Source organism: Oncorhynchus kisutch, linkage group LG17 (genome assembly GCF_002021735.2).
Source record: "Oncorhynchus kisutch isolate 150728-3 linkage group LG17, Okis_V2, whole genome shotgun sequence".
NCBI lineage: Eukaryota > Metazoa > Chordata > Actinopteri > Salmoniformes > Salmonidae > Oncorhynchus > Oncorhynchus kisutch.
In genome coordinates, this window is record NC_034190.2 from 34,970,296 (window position 1) to 34,993,707 (window position 23,412).

The 23,412-nt window shown below is 42.3% G+C and overlaps 1 protein-coding gene across 2 annotated transcripts in view; it reads right to left on the reverse strand.

Moving 5' to 3' along the window:
• Positions 1 to 23,412, reverse strand: part of LOC109906901 (voltage-dependent calcium channel gamma-7 subunit-like) — a 30,807-nt gene that overhangs the window by 2,183 nt on the left and 5,212 nt on the right. For both annotated transcript variants that reach the window (XM_020504723.2, XM_020504722.2), the window contains 5 exons: positions 21,625 to 21,820; positions 9,915 to 10,004; positions 7,637 to 7,777; positions 4,994 to 5,139; positions 1 to 3,741 (listed from right to left, as the gene is read on the reverse strand). The exon at positions 1 to 3,741 is cut by the window's left edge and continues 2,183 nt beyond it. In XM_020504723.2, coding sequence (XP_020360312.1) covers positions 3,265 to 3,741; positions 4,994 to 5,139; positions 7,637 to 7,777; positions 9,915 to 10,004; positions 21,625 to 21,814 — 1,044 coding nt within the window. In that variant the 5' untranslated portion in view covers positions 21,815 to 21,820 and the 3' untranslated portion in view covers positions 1 to 3,264. The remainder of the gene's footprint in view (positions 3,742 to 4,993; positions 5,140 to 7,636; positions 7,778 to 9,914; positions 10,005 to 21,624; positions 21,821 to 23,412) is intronic.

Below are 23,412 nucleotides of genomic sequence, written 5' to 3' on the forward strand. Positions count from 1 at the left end.
ACAAGTCTGCCCCACATTACATTAACGGGGATTTGAGAGACAAAACCAAGACAAATGATCAATAAAGTTCAAAAGGTAGGATTTACCGGGGTGGGAAGCAAGAGGAGAAACAAGTGAAGGCAATAAAAGGAGCGTGAGGAAATCAATGAATCTCACTTGAGCTACGGAAAAACCACAATCGTCCTCAACTCCAATAACATTCACGGTCTGGTCAAGACATGGCTCTCTGAAAGGAAACCTCAATTTAGCAGAGGAGTATAATGAGGAAAAACAAAAGGATGATAGTATTTCATTGACAACATAAAATGTGATACAATTCTTATAGCTACCCCTTTCACCTCTCTCTCTCTCTCTCTCTCTCTCTCTCCCTCTCTCTCTCTTAATCAACCTCTCACACCAAATCAGAATAGGCCTACTATATTTTACACTATAGAGTTAATAAAACTACACCACTACACTATTCTACCTATTATGATTACAGAACAAGCTACAAATATTCTTTTGTTATAGTTTTCCCTCCAGCAGGAGCCAGTCCTGTTTGCTAATGCGTTCATATATTTGACTCTATACTATATTATAGGCTGTACATCGCTGTCCTGGGTCCCAAACAAACGAATGCTACCACTCATCACATGTGTATGTGCATCTGCTACATAAAAAAACCCCAATATAGATATTAAAAAAACATTAGATCAAGTTTTCTGGTCGCATGAAAAGATCTGGAATTCGGAAAAACAACCACATCATACTAGGAAAACAATTGGAATGCAATTCAATGTCTCAAATTGAAATGAATGTACATTGATCGGGAATTAGTTCAGTATTTGTAGGCAGATATTGCAAGACTTTGTTATAAGTCGTTCTTCTATCCCCCAAGTCCAGAATTGCTATCGGTTTGCTAGAAGAAATGAGCATGTCATGACACAAAAGGCAACGTTCAACCTCGATGGAGAGCAATCAGACTCACAACAAAAGCACTAGGTGGTGCTACAGAGACCCATTGGACATGTTTTGCTCTCGTTTAGACCTTCATTCACTAAGAGACGCTATTGTGAAATTCACTGAGTATACAAAGCATTAAGAAGATCTGCTCTTTCCATGACATAGACTTGACCAGGTGAAAACGATGATCCTTTATTGATGTCACTCGTTAAATCCACTTCAATCAGTGTAGATGAAGGGGAGGAGACAGGTTAAAGAAGGATTTTTAAGCCTTGAGATAATTGAGACACGGATTGTGTACGTGTGCCATTCAGAGGGTGTACGTGTGCCATTCAGAGGGTGTACGTGGGCCATTCAGAGGGTGAATGGGCAAGACAAAAGACGTACTGTAAGTGCCTTTGAACAGGGGTATGGTAGCAGGGTTATCCCACGCTCGACAGTTTCCTGTGTGTATCAAGAATGGTCCACCACCCAAGGGACATCCAGCCAACTAGACCCAACTGTGGGAAGCGTTGGAGTCAACATGGTTCAGCATCCCTGTGGAACACTTTCGACACCTTGTAGAGTCCACGCCCCGACGAATTGAGGAGGGAGGAGGGGTTTCTAATGTTTGGTACACTCAATGTGGATTTCTGTGCTTTATATTAGACATTGTTAAACTCTTATCAACCTCTCACTTTCTTTCTCACACATCCTCTATGGTTTTATTATATATTCATATATAGTTGCATTTACTTACATTATTATAATACAGATGTTTATAAACATAGATAATGATAATGGTCACAATCTCTCTTTTGATATTAGTAGTAGAAATAGTAGTAAATGTAGTTATAGCAGGACTGTGGCAGCTGGTTTGTGTGTGTGTGTGTGTGTGTGTGTGTGTGTGTGTGCGTGTGTGTTGCATTTAGTATAAGGATACCAATAAACATCAGAATAGAATGTAAACATGTTGTGCATTAGGTAGGCTACATAGGCAGCATGTATTATATATACCGAGTCACAGTCAGAAGGAGAAAAGTCAACATTTCAAAACAAACACAGTCTTTAGTTCATCAATCTACTCCATTGCTGTATGGGAAGCTCTTTTGGTAACTATGAATAGAAGGAAGATACTCTACTGGTAAGCAGCCATGTGCTATAGAATATGAACACTCAAGCTAATTAGCAATCAAAGGAGGATCATATGTCTCATGGAATCTGCAAATAGGCTCTCATTCTTCGTAGTAAAATGGGTGCTTTTTTTTATATTCTCAGAAATAAATATTTCTAAATGATGGAAAGTTATGGATTTCCTTTGTTTACCATGACATTTTAGTCCAAAACATGAAACAACAATTCAAGTGTTTTTTTTATGGATGCTGAAGCCTATGACCTGGACATTTATACACACACACACACACACAAAAGACGCTAGCTAGAACCTAAAGGCTGTCCTCATTGGAGAAGAACCCTTTTTCTTTCCAGGTAGAACCCTTTTGGTTCCAGCTAGACCCCTTTTAGAATCCATGTCAAACCCTTTTCACAGAGGATTTTACATGGAACCAAAAAGGGTTGTCCTATGGGGAAAGCCGAAGAACCATTTTGGAACCCTTGGGGAGTCTGAAATGTTACAGTATGTGCAGATAAGTCACAGAACCCTCTTGAATGATCTTCAGATGTTTCAGATTTCCGTCTTCGTACTCACAATTCTTGCCTCTCAAATACAAACGATGAATGAAATGATAGAACTAATCATACAGGAATACACATCTCATGAAAGACAAACATGGTTAAGATTTCAACATTTGTTTTTCCAGGACTTAGAGAAAGAAAAATGTCTATACAGTTTAAGTATAAATCTCTATGCATATACAATTTGTTCTTGATTCTTGTGTGTGTTAGTGCTTGAAATGCGAAATTCTTTTTCTTCTAAAACAGCATTGCCCTTTCTTATAAACCCCCCCCTCCTCCCTCTTTTTCTTATTGTGTAAATGATGATCATATCCCTCCCTCTCTCTCTCCCTCTTTTAAAATATCTGTCTTCATTTTAAGCACAGCATCCATTGTGAATCATCCTCCACCCATCTTGTTTTCTTTCCTTCGTTCATTCCCTTCTTTCTCTTGATCTCCTAAATATCCTTCCTTCCTCCCCTCTTCCATCTCTCCTCCCACACTTCTGTGTGTGCACGTATGTGTGCATGTGTGTGTGTGTGTGTGTGTGTGTGTGTGTGTGTGTGTGTGTGTTTGCATCTGTCTCTGTGTGTTGGACGTACGACAGAGCCAACCCCTGCTCTGTCTATCCCCCCCTCCCCTCCCTCCCTCATCCCTCACTCCCCCCTTCTAGCACGGTGAGGCACTCATGTGCATGTGTTGGTGGTATCGGGGAGGGGGCTGGGCAGAGGGGGGCATGGCCATGGGCATGGACTGGGGAGGGGGCCCGCTTGGGTGGGAGGACATGGTGTGGTGGCTGGAGTGGAGGGGGTGGGAGGACATGGAGTGGTGGGGGTAGGAAGAGGAGGAGGAGGACGGCTGGTAGCTGGCGCCTGAGGAGGGGCCAGAGGACGGGGCCTGCTGCTGCTGCATGGAGCTGCCCTTGGGCGGCGGGGGCGTCTGGTTCAGCTGGATGGAGATGTCGCTGGAGACTTCAGACGCGCTGCGGCCCCTCTTTGGAGGAGGCCACGACTCGGGATGAAGGTATTGGCCGCTGTAGTCGCTGCACTCGGACAGGCGGGGGCGGTAGAGGGATGGGTGGGGCCGGTACATCTCCTCCTCTGCGTAGCGCTTCATGAAGAGGTACACTGACATCACCCCAGCCCCCTGTGAGAGAGCAGCGCAAGCACACTATGAGATACCATGACTCATATTAACGCATGACATGAAACTGAAACAACATCATAAAGAAGTCATAAGTGACACATTGGGCCATCATACATACATCAGGCACACTCTGAACCACAGCAAAAAGAAGTCTAACTAAAAATAAATCATATTATATAAAAATGACACACAGTACTGGGCAATGAAATAAAATACATACTGGAACATTTAAAGGTCCAATGCAGCCATTTTTATCTCAATATCAAATAGTTTGTGGGTAACAATTAAGTACCTTTACTGTGATTGTTTTCAATGCAAACGTTTAAAAAAGAAAGAACAATTGCTTCAAAGCAAAGGGCCATTTCTCAAGCAACAATTTTGCTAGGACTGTCTGGGAGTGGTCTGAGTGGGGAGGGGAAAACTGAAAACAACTTTCTTTCTGATTGGTATATTAACTCATTTATCACCAGGCAGGCCAAAACTCCATCCCACCCAAACAGGATGACATTTCATGAGTTCTTTTCATACAGCCCTTACAGTAAAATGGCATTGTAATAATTTTCACAATTTCACAGTATTATTCCAACCTCACAGTTTAGAAATATATATAAAACACAGGTAAATCTCGTTTTTGACTGCACTGGGCCTTTAATAAAGCACAATACCCCTCAATACAACATGATGTAATATCGCATCCTGAAAGATCTACAGACATTTTTTTGAATCAATATAAAATATGAAACATTTTAATAATATGATGCACAAACCTCTTAGTGTCTTAGCAACCTACCCTGCAATGCACTGAAGAGACAATAATGCTCAGACTCAACCAAATCGCTCCTCCGTGTAATAACTCATTATCAAAAATGCATTCATGTTGCGTTAAGCATTTACACCTCATCCACTATTCATCGCTGACATCTTGATACAACATCCTTGAAACTTGAGCACATCGGTGCTGGCGCTAAGCGCTATTCCCTCTCCTCTTCCTCCTGCCGCCGCAGAGGGGCTGGAGAAAAACAAAAGCCCTCTAGCGAACTGTATATGCATGTGACGACAGCAGCGCTTTAAGCTGCCGCTGTGACAGAGCTGTCACCCTAAAGTGTGCGCTATTAACATTTATGAATGTTGACGCGAGGTGGTTGGGGGGGGGGGGGGATCCTAACAGTGAAGTACTGCGCTAGACGTTGGTTAGCAGTTAGCAGAGGTTAGTGGTCTGGCGCTACGCTAGCAGGCGCACTGGTGTGCTGACCTCTTTGAGGAGGAAGGAGCTGGCAGCGAAGGCGAAGGACCAGCCGTAGTGGTAGTGGAAGAAGTGCTCGGGCTCACGTGGCCTGTTCATCACCTCGTCGTTGATGCTGCTGATGTAGAGGACCAGGCCCACCACCAGGCTCAGCCCTGAGAAGGGGGAGAGGAGGGTGATGGAGAGAAAAAGAGAGGGAGGGAAAGGGGGGGAGAGACAGGCAATGGAGAGGCATAGAAGCAGAGAAAGACGTGAGAAGGAGTAGGTGAAAGAGAGCGAGATGGAATGGAGAGTGGGAGAGAAGAGGGGAGAGAAAGGGAAGAAGAGGCGAGCCAGTGGAGGGTGAAAGAGGAAGAGGAGAGAGAAGGAGTGTACAGGGTTGGGAAGATTATATGAAACAGTGAGTGAGAGAGAAAGGGTATTGTAAATTAGAATGAGAGAGGGAGAAAAGGGTAGAGGAAAGAGAGAGGAAGGGAGGAGGGAAGGGACAAATGCCAGGGGGCAAGAGTGGATGGGGGAATGGGTCAGAGAGTGTGAACGTGAAGGGGAGGGTGGGTGGTAGGGAGAGCGAGAGAGAGATTTGGAGACAGGAGGATACACAGTGGGCAAGATGGAGGGAGAGAGTTGGAATGTTCATATGAGTACATCTCTGACTGTTTGTTGCCTTGGCATCCAAATAGATCCTCTTGACATAAAGGGCGAGACAGCTGGAAAGTGGGACAGTATGTGGCCTATAGTCACACCGCTGGAATGGGATCAAAAACACCATATTTCGAGCCAAAGTCAATAGTCTCCTCAAAGGGCATAGGATACAGACAGGAGCTTTGAGGACAACCCATTGTTCTTGTTCTTTTATGAGAACATTATTTTACGAAAACAAGAATCATAAATTATAGATGGTAAAATGTGATTACGATACACTGCAAATGACCAACCATTGCTACTACTACTACTACCACGAATGTATTACACTAGACTAGCTAAATTAGTGTCACCACTGCAACAAAAAAAAATCATAGTTTCTCAAATGTTTTTTCAGTTAGCCTTCCAAAAGCCACCATTTTTGCTACGTGTTTCTGCCTTCACACGGAAAAGAGCTCGTATGGCCAAACATTTGAGCACATTTACCCTGACGCATTAAAAAGCAACAAGAAAACAACTGAATTAATGTCCTCAAAACTTCCTCTTGAAGCACATGCTAACGATTCATTATTTGGAATAAATTAGCCTCATTATACTAAATGGAAACAAAATCCCAACCACTGCCTGTGAATCTGCGATAAACAAGGACAACAGACAAGAGCAGTGGTGGAAGAGAAAGAAAACCTAATTAAAGGACGTGTCTGTGCTTTTCCCTAGCCGGCCAGCCTCAGCTGCTGCTGTCTCTGACCCTGAAATCCTCCTCCACCATTAACCAGAACAACAGCCCCACTGCATAATCAACCCTGACCAGCACCACAACAACAACAACAGCAGGAGGAGATTCAGGCAGCAGGCTCGAGCAGGCAGCAGTAGCAGCAGCAGCAGCAGATGCAGCGGCCAAAGCTCTTGGGAACCAGCGACCTGGCTTCCCCTTACTGGGTCAGCAGGGGGAGCTGTGTGGCTAGCTGCTGCTAGCTCCTCGCCTCGCCTGCTTCCCTCTCAGCAGCAGTCAGCCGTTCTGCGTGGGCGTGCTAGAGAACCATGTCCCTCTCTGAAGAAAGGCAGGCTGCACCGGGAGCCAGTTTGAAGCATAGTCTATTCTGTTTCTTCAGAATGGTTTGGGTTAGGAGAAGGTGTATGGAGAGCTGGTCCTGAATCAGGATGTGAAAACGTTCTGTTTGCGAGGACTTTTTTAGTCATTTGTGTTGTGAAATGATGATGCAATGTAATTCCATGGCAACCACATTTTTATAGAACAGACATTGAGAACAATGTCATGCAGGAAAAACTAGAGAGCTGTCAGTTTGTTGAAAAGGTTTCAGAATAACAGAATATTTTCTCAAGTCCAGTGGATTTCTCAAGTCGTTTTTTGAGACCCATTACCTGAAGCTGTTGTGGTTTTACAATATTTTAAGTTTTATTTGTAAAAAAAAAAACAGCCCAGAAAGTTTCAAGTTGTATAAGTTGTATGTACAGGATACACATGGTCTACACAGTCCAACGAAAGGCTTACTTGCAGGTTCATTCTCGACAATGCAACAACAATAAGAAATAATAAAAGATAAGAATACGAACATAAAGTAAATGGCTCAGTAGAAAAATAATAAACAGAAAATACCTTTCATCGAGTTAACTACTAGAAAAGCACAACGCATTCAATTTGCGCCTGAAACAGTGCAATCGTTCACTGCTGCAGGTCAGTGACATGTAATAAGGACAAGATGGGCACATAACTGCTCTGTCAGCAGCGTCTCATGCTAGGCTAGCATCTGTGAGCAAGACATGCAATGCCCCCAAATAGAAAATTATGTAATCTTATAGACAACTGAGGATCAGGATAAACTGTTAGCCAAGCCACTAAATCAGAAACCAATCACGAGGGTTCCAGACCCAGATCACACAGAACCTATTTTAGATACCATTGGCAGCATTCATCAACCAAGAAGCATCTTGAATAATGAACATCATTAAAACAACAGCCAATAGGAAACGTTTATGTGGCTCCTTTACCTGAGAGGATGAAGAAGATTCCAGAGATGAAGGCTAGGATGGTGCGCTGGGGCCGGATGTGTCCGATGTTACTGATGACGAAGGCGGTGAAGACGAAAAGCAGCGAAACCATGGGGAACGGTGTGGCCGTCCGTACCATCTCTGATGAAGGAAACCGGTCAAGAGAAATACAGAGGAAGAGGGAAAGATATATTGAGATAAGGAGGGAGAGTTAAGTTCAACACTCAAAAAAAATATGAATTAGAAAATACATGAAACATTTCTTACATCGTTTTAATCCAAGTTTCAGTGTCCCACTGGGATAATGAAGCCGCGTTCAGTGAAAAAAGCTTTATGTTACACGTGTCCTCTATTGATGAATAATTAAGTTAATAAATACAATACCAGTCAAAAGTTTGGACACACCTACTCATTCAAGAGTTTTTCTTTATATTGACTATTTTCTACATTGTAGAATAATAGTGAAGACATCAAAACTATGAAATAACATATATGGAATCATGTAGTAACCAAAAAGAAGAAAAAAAGACTCAACACACTATTTCGGCTATAAGGGCTATTTGACCAAGAAGGAGAGTGACGGAGTGCTGCATCAGATGACCTGGCCTCCACAATCACCTGACCTCAACCCAAGTGAGATGGTTTGGGATGAGTTGGACCGCAGAGTGAAAGAAAAGCAGCAAAGAGGTGCTCAGCATATGTGGGAACTCCTTCAAGACTGTTGGAAAAGCATTGCAGGTGAAGCTGGCTGAGAGAATGCCAAGAGTGTGCAAAGCTGTCATCAAGGCAAAGGGTGGCTACTTTGAAGATCTTCAAATATGAAATACATTTGGATTTATTTAACACTTTTCTTGTTTACTACATGATTCCATATGTGTTATTTCATAGTTTTGATGTCTTCACTATTATTATACAATGTAGAAAATAGTAAAAAATAAAGAAAGACCCTTGAATGAGTAGGTGTTCTAAAACTTTACCGGTACTGTAAATGAATGCACAGTACATAACTCATGGAGAGAAAAAACAAGAATGGTCGAAATTGTTATATACGTGTACGAACGATTTGTAACTGTTATGTTTTAGCTGTTTTACGCAAACCAATAACTAAGGCTACGTGTCTTTTTTTTTTACGTCTGTCTGCTTGCGCTGCAATTATTTGTTACCTTGTCTATTTGTCTATTCAGTAGTGCTATGTTACTTGTATTGTAGTCTGACACTTTTTCTTCTAACAGGGTTTTCCTGTTACACTTTGCAACCCGTGCTGCCTACTTTGTTTCTCGTGCTATTGCCTGTTCCTACAACGTTTTGCACTGTTGCCATAGATCTCCTGTCATGTAGTGGTTGCGGTGGTCTCTATTGTCGTGATGTGCGTCGTCTCTGCCTATTTTGTGCCTCGTGCTGTTGTCGTCTGCGCTTAACAGTGTTTGTGCCATGTTGAGCTGTTGCCATGTTGAGCTGTTGCCATGTTGAGCTGTTGCCATAGGTGTCGTATGATGGTATCTCTCCTGCTTTATTTCCACTGTCTGTCTGCTGATGTTTCTGTGCTGTTGCCAAGTGTCTGCCAGGCCGTCATTGTAAATGATCATTTGCTTTTAATTAACCTGCCTTGGAACATAAGGTTAAAGAAAAAGAAAAAGGACAATGAAAAACGTCACTAGTGAACACCTGAATTATACAGAAGAAGAACAATTTCCCTTCACTTCCTTTCTTACATGACTATAAAGTCTTTATGGAGTAGTCGCAGAGGTTGACTTGAACTGAGGTTGGGAGCAATTTTGTACCGACATAAATACTTTATGTAATAGTAGCCCCCACCATTCTAAATTCAATTGTTTTACTTGTCAATCACGAAGAAAGAAAATCATACAAAATAAGGAACAAGTAACATTTCCCAAGAACACATTTCCTGCATCAGTTTATCATTCCCTACAGGTTGTTATGCCTGCAGCCAGCTGTACAAAACAATACTCTGTAGTAATGATAATGTCCTTTGTCATAGCGTGTCAGGTCCCATTGTGGTCTATATAGTCCACTTTTGGGCCACAATGTTCTACGCCTTACAAGGTTTTCCCAAGTTTCCATATCTTGAATAATTTAAATAGTTGATAAATAAAGAAAAGGGAACTTCAGCAGAGTTCAACACAGGTTTTAAATGAATGAGGTTGGGAACCATTTTGCCTCACCATGTTTCCTGGATAGAGCCATAAGGTGCATAAAGCAATGACACAATGACATGCAGGGGTTATTTTCCTGCACGTTTCTCGCTGTTGTCACTTACTTAGTATATTTGCAGTGTTTTCGGTCACGATGTCTATCTCAGCTTCAGTGGTGAAGTATTCCGATGCTACACATCTCCCCTTTTCAGGTCCTGAGAGAGAGAGAGAGACAGATGAGCAGAAGAGACACTTGGGGTGGAATAGGGAGTAAGTCGTTAACCTGGAATTTAGACAGGGAGCGGGACACCTAATCAGAGTGGCACAGAGGTGAACAGTCGGCGAGGAAAGCCACATTCCACCTTGTGTACCAGGCACCAGCGCAAACAACGCCATTCTGCTGGAAGGCCACCAGTATAACTCTGGCTAAAGGAGCGTGTGTGTGTGTGTACATTCTTCTTTAAGCGTTCCTTTCAACTTTAGCAGACTGATGCCTCTGAGTCATGGGTAACCATCATCATCTTACGTCAGATAGCGCGTCGATTCCGCCTGCACTGATCTGTCCAATAAAATGTATCGTCGGACTGCAGTAACTACACGCTGGGACCACTACACGCTGCACCCAATACACACCGCGACCATTGCCATTGAGCATACTTGTAACAGTACAACCGCCATTAGCATTATGTCACTACATGCATTATGTCCAGTGGCGGCCGGTGCCGTTTAAGATGCGGGAGGACAATTTTTGTTTTTCATGAGCATGGCCTTATTTATATTACAGCATATTGGATGACCGTCATTCATATTCCACTCACCCAGTTCAGTGTAACAGTGATAGTTTTAGGCTACTACCTGATACTACTACCACATGATAGATTTTCCCTCTACCCATCATGAGGTTGCTACAATCTAGCCTATGAATGAAAGTTTACAATGTAGGTGCACACAAGTCGAGAGAAAAATTTGAGGCAACAGGCATTGATAAATGGACAGGTCTACAGTTTAATTTTTTAAATTTTATTTAACCTTTATTTAACCAGGTAGGCTAGTTGAGAACAAGTTCTCGTTTGCAACTGCGACCTGGCCAAGATAAAGCGTAGCAATTCGACACATACAACAACACAGAGTTACACATGGAATTAACAAAACATACAGTCAATAATAAGGTAGAACAAAATAAAACAAAAAGTCCAAATACAGTGAGTGCAAATGAGGTAAGTTAAGGAAATAAATAGGCTATGGTGGCGAAGTAATTACAATATAGCAATTAAACACTGGAATGGTAGATCGGCAGAAGATGAATGTGCAGGTAGAGATACTGGGGTGCAAAGGAGCAAAATAAATAAATACCAGTATGGGGATGAGATAGGTAGATAGATGGGCTATTTACAGATAGGCTAAGTACAGGTGCAGTGATCTGTAAAATGCTCTGACACCTGGTGCTTAAAGCTAGTGAGGGAGATGTGAGTCTCCAGCTTCAGAGATTTTTGCAATTCGTTCTAGTCATGGGCAGCAGAGAACTGGAAGGAAAGACGACCAATGAAGGAATTGGCTTTGGGGGTGACCAGTGAGATATACCTGCTGGAGCGCGTGCTACGAGTGGGTGGTGCTATGGTGACCAGTGAACTGAGATAAAGCGGGGCTTTACCTAGCAGAGACTTGTAGATAACCTGTAGCCAGTGGGTTTGGCGACGAGTTTTGAAGCGAGGGCCAACCAACGAGAGTGTACAGGTCGAAATGGTGGGTAGTGTATGGGGCTTTGGTGACAAAACGGATGGCACTGTGATAGACTGCATACAGTTTGTTGAGTAGAGTGTTGGAGGCTATTTTATAGATGACATCACCGAAGTCGAGGATCGGTAGGATGGTCAGTTTTACGAGGGTATGTTTGGCAGTATGAGTGAAGGATGCTTTGTTGATACATTCAATACCGCTACTCTAGCCTGCATCTTGCTGATTTGGGTTGTAATTATTAGTTTAACAGTTGCAACAAGAGTTTGCGTTTAAGAAACATTTTTCAACAGAATTGCCCATGATCACACGTAACACAGTTCACTTTCATAGCAGCCACGTTGTATTACTTCTCGCATTTACGCGCTACTCTACTCCTCTCACCTTTTCTCTTTGCTTGTGGGATTCAACGCACAACACATCAGCTGTATGTGACCAGGCAAAAAAACATTTCCAAGCCAAACCATATCATAACCCCTACTCACAGCCTACATCATTTTCACCATATTAGCTAAAGTAACATCATTGTCAACATAGCTAATAGAACTAACACGTTACAATCATGCACTAACATTACAGTTACAGTGTACAGTCAGTAAGCAGTTTAGCACTTACACCGGCAGGCCAAGGTGGCATTAAATTAGTAAAAACCAAAAGCTTACCTTGATTTGGAAAAGTTCCAGTGTTGTGTTGGATAGTCATAGCCAGCTAGCTAACATAGCATCCCTTGGTTTGAGCAGAGTGTTTGAGTAGGCTAAACTAGCTAGCTGTATTTGCTAACTAAGTAAGTGAAACTGATACCGATTTTAAATTTTTGTTTTATCTCTCTCTCTCTCTCGCTTCTTCTTCATTTTGGAAGATGGTCCTCCCCTTCCTCCTCTGAGGATCCTCCACTGATTACGTCACTACATGCACACTAGCTAGTACACACTAGCTAGCTTGTACACATATCTGTCAGAGCCAGACCCTGTTGAACCAAACTCTCGCATGGCACTACTTGGTAGGTGTGGTGTGTAATCAATCGTCACTACACGCCATGCCCCACCTCCCTCTCTGATATGACCTAGGTAACATTGCCTAATGAATCCTATTTCACCCTACAATTGGTCCGTAATATGTTTTTTTTTTCAGAGGAAGTTTTAATAGCTAATTTGTACATCTAGCTAAGATGTTTGGTGCTTGACAGGACAGTATTTCTGGAGTTTGACAATGTGTGCACAACAACTAACTTAAATTTGTCCATGGCATTAGCTTGTTAACGTTGTTCGAAGCCAGTCACTTCGTATGAAAATAATAGGAAGCTAACCTAGTCCACACATTCAATGCTGAACAAACACCTGAAGGTACCACGTTCATCTGTACAAACAATAGAACGTAGGTATAAACACCATGGGATCCATCATATCGCTCAGGAAGGAGACGCATTCTGTCTCCTAGAGATGAACGTACTTTGGTGCAAAAAGTGCAAATCAATCCCAGAACAACAGCAACGGACCTTGTGAAGATGCTGGAGGAAACAGGTACAAAAGTATCTATATCCACAGTTAAACAAGACCTATATCGACATAACCTGAAAGGCCACTCAGCAAGGAAGAAGCCACTGCTCCAAAACCGCCATAAAAAAAAGCCAGACTACGGTTTGCAACTGCACATGGGGACAAAGATCATACTTTTTGGAGAAATGTCTTCTGCTCTGATGAAACAAAAATAGAACTGTTTGACCATAATGACCATTGTTATGTTTGGAAGAAAAAGGGGGAGGCTTGCAAGCCGAAGAACACCATCCCAACCGTGAAGCACGGGGTGGCAGCATCATGTTGTGTGGGTGCTTTGCTGCAGGAGCGACTGGTGCACTTCACAAAATATATGGCATCATGACGTAGGAAAATGATGTGGATATATTGAAGCAACATCTCAAGACATCAGTCAGGAAGTTAAAGCTTGGTCGCAAATGGGTCTTCCAAATGGACAATGACGCCAAGCATACTTCCAAAGCTGTAGCAAAATGGCTTAAGGACCACAAAGTCAAGGTATTGGAGTGGCCTTCACAAAGCCATGACCTCAATCCTATAGAAAATGTGTGGGCAGAACTGAAAATGCGTGTGTGAGCAAGGAGGCCTACAAACCTGACTCAGTTACACCAGCTCTGTCAGGAGGAATGGGCCAAAATTCACCCAACTTATTGTGGGAAGCTTGTGGAAGGATAACCAAAATGTTTGACCCAAGTGAAACTATTTAAAGGCAATGCTACCAAATACTAATTGAGTGTATGTAAACTTCTGACCCACTGGGAATGTGATGAAGAAAATAAAGGCTGGAATACCTTTATTCTGACGTTTCACATTCTTAAAATAAAGTGGTGATCGTAACTGACCTGAGACAGGGAATATTTTGCAAGGATTAAATGTCAGGAATTGTGAAAAACTGAGTTTAAATGTTTTTGGCTAAGGTGTATGTAAACTTCCGACTTCAACTGTACGTATTTAGTTGGTGCTGTATATTAACTAATATACATGGTTTCTAGCTTGAAAAAGTATTTGTTAGTATAGAATTGTAGAATTTATGCTCCCTGCATATAAAAACCACGAAGACCGCTGGAACCTCCGAACGCAAAATCATAATTTCTATGACTCACGCGGTGGAGGAACATATTACTTATAGCCTACAGTAGGAACATATTACTTGTAGCCTACTGTATTTGTTTTAACCTTTATTTAACTAGGCAAGTCAGTTAAGAACAAACTCTTGTTTTCAATGATGGCCTAGGAACAGTGGGTTAACTGCCTGTTTAGGGGCAGAACGACAGATTTGTACCTTGTCAGCGAGGGGATTTGAACTTGCAACCTTTCGGTTACTAGTCCAACACTCTAACCACTGCCGCCCTGTACATTTTAATAAACTGGTGTGCACTTTTTTTTATGGAAAAACAATGACAACATTGATTCTAAGATCAAGAAATAAGCTAAATCCACAATCCACACTTCCAAAGAAATCCTGTCTCCGGGGCTTCTTAGAAATGCCATCAGATCCACGGTCGGATCCAATGCGAAGCGTCACATTTCAGTACAGCCCGCACTCGGCAAATCCCCCCCCAGAGCCACAGAATGGCCGATTTACCGCAGCGTGCAGCCCCCACAACGGGCAGCCAGCCCCAACATATTCAATTTTCCGTTCCTAAAATCTGCAGTCAATCCAGTGTAGGGAATATCTTCGTGATGCCCTAGCCCTGTGGTCACCAACCTTTTCTGACGTAAGCATATGCAACATTAACCTATTAAAAACAGTTATGTAACAATGAGGTTTGTGCAGTAGGCTATAGGTTTAGTACATTATCATTGCATATGGGCTATTCTTGAATTGCCCCGCCAATGTTCTTCTCAGACCATTTACACACACACATATATATATATATATATATGATCACACTTGTAAAATATCAATTGTTTCTTTACTGGACTGATGGTGCCTACATCTGTTGGTTAGTCTCAGTACAGAGAGAGAGAGAGAGAGAGAGAGAGAGAGAGAGAGAGAGAGAGAGAGAAACAGCAGCAGAGAACTCCACTGAGTGCTGCTGATTGACTAAAAATGGGGCACCGTCTTCGAGCTGATGGCAAAACTCGAGTCGCACTTCATTATTTCTGACACATGCACCAATTCATGTTGTTACTCGCCTGACCGGTGAACGTGAAATATTCCTCGATATTAAATAGACACAAGCTGCTAACAATAACAACGCAAGTCAATCAATACAGGTTGTATCGCGAGTGGATAGGGAGACGGCGTTTTATGGCTTATAAAAGTATTCAATTAGTGCTTCATTTGAGCCGGATCCTGGCACTTCTCCGTTTTGGACTGTTTTGTTCAAGAAGAAGAATTTGGTCGGATCCGGCAACTCTTTGTGGCATGAAAAATAATTGTCACTTTTTGTCATGTAAAAATCAAAGTTCATTGAAGTTGCCTCTTCATTAATTCTCCTGCCCCCACACAAAAAAACGTAATGTTAAAAAGTAGATTTCTGCAAAGGCATTGTAACCTACTGTAGGCCTATGTGTGAGACCAGCGCGTGGCTGTGATTGTGTTATAGAAGCGTGCCTGTATCTCTTACATAACTAAAATTACATTCACTTTCTATGATCTCTCCCTCTCTGCCCTGATAGACATGAGCCTGTATCTCTCATCCTCCAGCGTTGACATCACCCTTTATTTCCTTATAGAAATCATAGAATCAAGGACCTGAAGCACCCCTAAATAAATTGAAATACAGTACATTTGCCAAAGTTATAGAATAACTGCTGTCTGTTCAGAAAGTCATGGAATCATCCAGAATAGCCTACTACACCACGAGAAGGACTATAATTTAGCCACGGATGATAAATAGCTTATTTTAAAAATAGCCTAGCTGTGGATTGTAGCCCAATAACAAGGAATAGCCTACAGTCGGGAACGTGCGGCAAAATCTGTCAGTGACACAAACAGCATGCAGACAAAACAATTTCAAATACAATCAAGGGAAAGCACAGGTTGGAAAGCAAAAAGGCTACTGCTGAAAAGAGAAGACTTTATACTGTAGGCTACCAAAAGATTTGATCAACTTCCAGATATTGTTATACAAAGTAAAACAAGGAGCGAGGCTTTTGGCATGCGCGCATCGGCCATCAACAGCGAGTGAGCTGCGCATCATTGGGTAAATCAGTGAAACTGGCATTTTTAGTACTAAAATGTCCTCCTCGTATTGTAGCCTACAATATGTCTCCACACACCTAGGCCTAGGCTTTTGATAGATTCAAGACAAGGTCGTTTTTATTGATGTCAGTTTGTCAGTGTCAAATAGGCCTGCCATCTCTATCATTTGTGCGGTATTAAAAAAGATTCCGCCAAAGATTCTGCCAAATGATGTAGAATTGCATGAAATACATTTCTAAAAAGAAACATTTTTCCCAGACCCCATGTGTGCAACTTCTGTAAGTGCCTCTACTCTACTGCTCTATGGCACTACGCAAATGCGACCATATGCATGCAATGCTGATTGTACCTCAGAACTCCCCCTCTCGAACTCAATTTTGGTTCCGGCACCTCTCAATTAGCAAATGATGCTCTGTTGTACGGATAAAAATGGTAGATTATCAGATACTCAACAAGGTCTGATTTCATTATTACTGAAACAGGACCCAAGTGGTAAATACTGTATAAATACTGTATAAATACTGTCCATTTAAAAAACTGGAGGCCCCTTACACTTCAGTGTTGTGATGCAAAAATTCTAACAAAGTTAAAAAGGTATTAAAAAGAATTAAAAAGGTATTGTAGGATATTATTCATCCTAATCAGTCAGGTTTTTTCCATGGATGATACATTGGAGATCATATCAGACAAGTACTGGAAACAATAGAACACTGTGAAAAATCCGTTAAACCAGTTATGGTATTTGTAGCTGACTTTGAAAGGGCTTTTGATAAAGTATGACTGGAATGTATATTAAATGCCTGGAATATTTCAATATTGGAGAATCTCTTATACAATGGGTTAACATTATATATAGTAACCTTAGGTGTAAAATAGTAAAAAATGGCTACTTCTCAGTCATTTTTAAACTGTCAAGAGGAGTAAAACAATGTTGTCCACTATCGCATATCTACCTATTAGGGCCATCGAAGTGTTACCTATTAAAATCAGATCCAACAATAATATCAAGGGCCTAGATATCCAGGGATTATAAAACAAAGGCGCCATTGTACACTTATGATTCATGTTTTCTTTTAAATCCACAATTTGCAGCCTTCCACATCCTCATAGATGATCTAGATACTTGTTCTAACCTCTCTGGATCACAAAAAAAATACACCTTTTACATTACCGTGTACTTTACCAATACAACGGTCTGACGGTAAAGCAGACATACTCGGTTTTCATATCCCGAAAGAAAGAAGTGATCTCATTACAATATGTTTTAATAGTTAACAAACATAGATTAAATATTGAAGCATTGGAAGCACTTTTGAAGCACTCCCTGTTCACCCAGGACTGCGTGGCCAAGCACGCCTCCAACTCAATCATCGGAGTTTTCAGACGACACTACAGTGGCTTGTCACCAAAAACCCGGACAAACTTTTACAGATGCACAATCGAGAGCATCCTGTCGGGCTGTATCACCACCTGGCACGGCAACTGCTCCGCCCACAACTGTAAGGCGCTCCAGAGGGTAGTGAGGTCTGCACAACGCATCACCGGGTGTACACTACCTGTCCTCCAGGACACCTACACCACCTGATGTCACTAGAAGGCCAAAAAGTTCATCAAGGACAACAACCACCCGAGCCACTGCCTGTTCAACCCGCTAATGTCACGCCCTGACCTTAGAGAGCCTTTTTATGTCTCTATTTGGTTTGGCCAGGGTGTGATTTGGATGGGCATTCTATGTTTTGTTTTCTATGTTTTTGTATTTCTATGTTTTGGCCGGGTATGGTTCTCAATCAGGGACAGCTGTCTATCGTTGTCTCTGATTGGGTATCATACTTAAGCAGCCTTTTTCCCTTTTGTATTTGTGGGAAGTTGTTTTTGTTAGTGGCACTATAGCCCTTGTAAGCGTCACGGTCGTTTCTTTGTTTCTTGTTTTGTTGGCGACATTTACAAAATAAAAGTAACGTACGCTCACCAAGCTGCACCTTGGTCTACTTCTTCAGACGGTCGTGACAGCTATCACCCAGAAGGCGAGGCCAGTACAGGTGGATCAAAGCTGGGACCGAGAGACTGAAAAACAGCTTCAATCTCACGGCCATCAGACTGTTAAACAGCCATCACTAACATTGAGTGGCTGCTGCCAACATACTAACTCAAATCTCTAAACACTTTTCTAATTAAAAATTGGATGTAATAAATGTATCACTTTAAACAATTCCACGTTATATAATGTTTACATACCCTACATTACTCATCTCATATGTATATACTGTACTCTATACCATCTACTGCATCTTGCCTATGCCGCATGGCCATCGCTCATCCATATATTTATATGTACATATTCTTATTCGTCCCCTTACATTGTGTGTATAAGGTAGTTGTTGTGAAATTGGTAGATTACTTGTTAGATATTACTGCACGGTCGGAACTAGAAGCACAAGCATTTCGCTACATTCGCATTAACATCTGCTAACCATGTGTATGTGACCTTTTTATTATTATTATTTTTTATTTGACACTAGGGTTAGGGGAAAATAATAAAGGGAAATATATTACGAAAAAGGTATATATATATTTACAAACAATGATATGGGGGATTGGAAATGATGCAGAAAATTAAGCTGATGGAAGCCACAATCCAGCTGCAATATTAAAGCTGATCTACCCCCCCCCCCCCCCCCAAAAAGAAATACAGTATATATATATATATATATATAATAAGAAAGCAATGTGTTGAATAAAGTATTGACAGTGCTGAATATAATCTTAAACATGAACTCACTCATAAAAACAGCAGCTCTTTGCTGTATTTGTCAGTCTTTAGTGATGTTTTTTAAAGATTTGAAATCTCACTCAGTAGAGTTGACTATCGACTTTGCCGTGGGCTCGTGAAAGCTGCAGACCAATGACATACCGTATTTTCTGCAGACACTGGGATCGGAGCTATCTGATTGGCCAGCGGTAGGTCAATCTGTGCACTTCATTTGGTCTCAGTGCCTGCCGGGTAGGTGCAGTTTGTACCGTCAGACGCAATGAAATGGTTAAAAATCCATGGCAACCCGAAACACGTGCCACTACCGAAAGCAGCGCAAAACAAATAAAAAACAGGAAAGCAAGGCTATCGTTGGGCTTTTTACTGAAGTATTTGGCGATTGACTAGGAAAGCCTTGGAGACCACTGCCCAAGTCCATGTAGATGTAAGAATAAAATTCTACTGGAGGTGTTGCATCAACCCGCGCGGATCCATCCGACAAGTCATCCACGCACATAGTTTTGGCCCCAGCCATAGGGCTCTCTACCGTAACAGTGACCTCTGGCGTAGCCAAAACTACTCTTTCCCATACTTGTACTGAACTTGGCAAAAAAAGAAACGGCTTCTCACTGTCAACTGTGTTTATTTTCAGCAAACTTAAACTTAATGTGTAAATATTTGTATGAACATAACAAGATTCATCAACTGAGACATAAACTGAACACGTTCCACAGACATGTGACTAACAGAAATGGAAGAATGTGTCCCTGAACAAAGGGGGGGGTCAAAATCAAAAGTAACAGTTAGTATGTGGTGTGGCCACCAGCTGCATTAAGTACTGCAGTGCATCTCCTCCTCAAGGACTGCACCAGATTTGCCAGTTCTTGCTGTGAGATGTTACCCTACCAAGGCAACTGCAAGTTCCCAGACATTTCTGTGGGGAATGGCCCTAGCCCTCACCCTCCGATCCAACAGATCCCAGACGTGCTCAATGGGATTGAGATCCGGGCTCTTCGCTGGCCATGGCAGAACACTGACATTCCTGTCTTGCAGGAAATCACAGAACGAGCAGCATGGCTGGTGGCATTGTCATGCTGGAGGGTCATGTCAGGATGAGCCTGCAGGAAGGGTACCACATGAGGGAGGAGGATGTCTTCCCTGTAACGCACAGCGTGGAGATTGCCTGCAATGACAACAAGCTCTGTCTGATGATGCTGTGACACACCGCCCCAGACCATGACGAACCCTCCACCTCCAAATTGGTCCCCCTCCTGTTAGTGTCTTAACGACCGTTCCACAGGTGCATGTTAATTAATTGTTTATGGTTCATTGAACAAGCATGGGAAACAGTGTTTAAACCCTTTACAATGAAGATCTGTGAAGTTATTTGGGGTCCTGAAAAAGGGATGTTTCTTTTTTGCTGAGTTTATGTATAGTATGATAGCACCAGCAGTTAGCTACCAACAGCTGGCAGACATGTTAACATTTGGTTTGTTTTATCAGTGTTATTTAGATGGAAGTCGTGAGCTAAATGCGGTAGCTCTATAGCTAGATAACGTTAGCATAGAGGTACAGTAGCTCTTTCATTTACCCAGTTCACTTCCATGCTCACTGAAGCCCGTGATAATGCTCAGGTGATAATGCACGCTCAAATCCACCTGCCTCATTCTTACAAATTTTGCCCACTTTTTACAACGTTTTTCAATCCCTGTGTGACCATGAGCTGCTTTAGAGAAAACCTCATTATAATACTATAGCAATTGATTTAAGAGTTTTTAATTAGAGTTTTGTTTGGGTGCGCTAAGTTACTATTCTTCGTCTCGGGTGTAACGGCACCCGTGCCAATATATCCTCCAAAACACTGTCTTCTCAGGCCTTATCACTTAATTATACACTGAGTGTACAAAACATTAGGAATGCCTTCCTAATATTGAGTTTACACACCCTTTTGCCCCCAGAACAGTCTCAACTGGTTGGGACATTGACTCAATGTGTTGAAAACATTCCAAAGAGCAGGTTTCTTAACGCTTTGTATACTCAGTGTATTACTCTTTAAATACACAGTATAAGTATACAGTGCATTCGGAAACTATTCAGACCCCTTGAATTTTTCCACATTTTGGTACATTGCAGTTTTATTCTGAAATGGATTTAAATAAATGTTTTCCCTCATCAATCTACACACAATACCGCATAATGACAAAGCAAAAACATGGTGTGGTATAAAGGTTTAGCAGTGTATATTAACCCCACTGCTAACATTATGCTTAACCCTAACCCTAAATTAAGACCAAAAAGCACATTTTAGTTTTTTAAGAATTTTTACAATATAGCCAATTCTGACTTTGTGGCTTTGGTAACTAGTGACAACCATTGAGGGATGAACTCCGTGTATGAGTGATGCGATCTGATGCAAGAAAATGGGGTAACAATAAAACACGTGTGTGTGTGTGTGTGTGACAGAACGAAATGTGAAATATAGCCTATGTTGATTCCAGTACCTGCCACAAAGCATTACATACAGTAAGGTACTGTGTGCCTCTGTACATATGAACTACTGTTTATACGTAGCGCTTTCCTCACGTGAAACCTGCCACAAAGCATTATGTGTACAATACGTTCATGTGTGCTTCTGTACATATAAACTAAATGTGTCTATTCCAGCATACCTGCCACGAAGCAGACCCTCCACATGCCGGAGTGCAGGGCCATCCTGACCTCCATGCTCTGGTTCTGCTGCAGAACCACGCCCTCCTCCATCAGCAGCCAATAGTCTGTGGACACAGCCACGCCCACCAGGAGCAGGCCGCAAGCCCCAAACACAGAGGACAGGAGCGTGAGTGCCCGCGTGCTGAACATGCTCGTCTGAGGGAGAGAGGAGAGAGGATAAGAAAGAAGAGAGAGGGAGGTGAGTGGACAGGTGAGGTTTGGGGTCGAGTCGATTTCAGTGCAGCTAATTCGGCAGATGAATGGGAAAGCCTGGTTGAAATGGAGTTGGCCTCTCCCCTGGTGGGTTTTCTCATCAGAATAACTGAACAGAGACCAATTTACAGTAGAGGAACCACTTGGTTAGTTTTATCACTTGGTTAGTTTTAGAGGAAGAGAAAGCTTCTCCACGTGACTGAATTATCCCTTTTATGACATTGCTTCACGTTTCATTGAAGATAATTAACCAAAGAACAGTTTTCTGTCTTCAACTCATCTTAAAAGAGAAACAGACAGAGGAAAGTGGAGGATTATCTGCCAGTGTCTTTGGATACATAGCGGTGACAACTGGTACATATCCTGTACATACTAACCTGGTTAAACCAAGCTGAATGTTGCAGTCAGTCTGGTTTAACTACCCCCCCCCCCCCCCCCCCCCCCCCCCCCCCCCTGGGCACACACTGGTTGATTCGACGTTGTTTCCACATCATTCCGACGAAATTACGATGAACCAACACGGAACAGACGTCGAATTGACGTCTGTGTGCAGCGGGTAGGCTATAGGTAGCAAAAGCAGTGGTAAAAATGCAACACATGAACGCACAGCCCGCTATGCCAGTGAATGGGAACGACCTCACCGCCACAGAGCAGCGTGCTGCAAATTACAGGTGAGGCTCCTCCACTGATGACAGTGTGGCTTTACCCACTCAAACCGTTTCACTGGTGAGAAGAAAGAAAAAGAGAAAAACCTGCACGAGGAAAAGAGGAGAGGAGGAGAGCAACTGTGGTGCCCGAAAACCAATGACCTCATCACCGATTTGAGATGCACTGCACATTCACGAGTGTCACAATGGATTTTTCTCACTCATGATGACTCACCAGTTACAAATATTTGATATGGTAAGAAGCAGCCCCCCCCATCCTGTCTCCCTCGTGTGAATAGAGTCTACCCAGACCTTCAGAAATCCGTTGAATAAACATTGTCTACTCAAGAGGACAGTGACCAAGGGTAAAAGGAGGACTGTGTACGTGTCAAGATTCCCTCACGAGATTCCCTCAAGGCGACCGATGATGGTGGTAAGGAGGTGAAACCGTTAGCATCTGTTGTGCTCGGGAGTTGTGTACTTGTGTCTGCAAGGTCAAACAGAATGTGAAGATGAGGCACGCCATCGAATTTGGATGGGAGCTGAGAAGAGGCTTCTTTATAAACAGTGTTGACTGTGAGTGCTAGACACGGCAGCCAGAGAGAGGGAAAACACCATTCTCAAACAGATACTATGACAATTTGCAGTAAAATGTCCGTCACGCTACTGGGCAACCGAACCAAGCCAAACCAACCTACAGTGCATTCGGAAAGTAGTCAGACCCCTTGACATTTTCCAAATGTTGCTATATTACAGCCTTATTCTAATGGATAAACAAATACCCCATAATGACAGAACAAAAACAGGTTTTTATACATTTTAAGGACATTAATGACAAATTCAAAACTGAAATATCACATTTACATAAGTATTCAGACCTTTTACCCA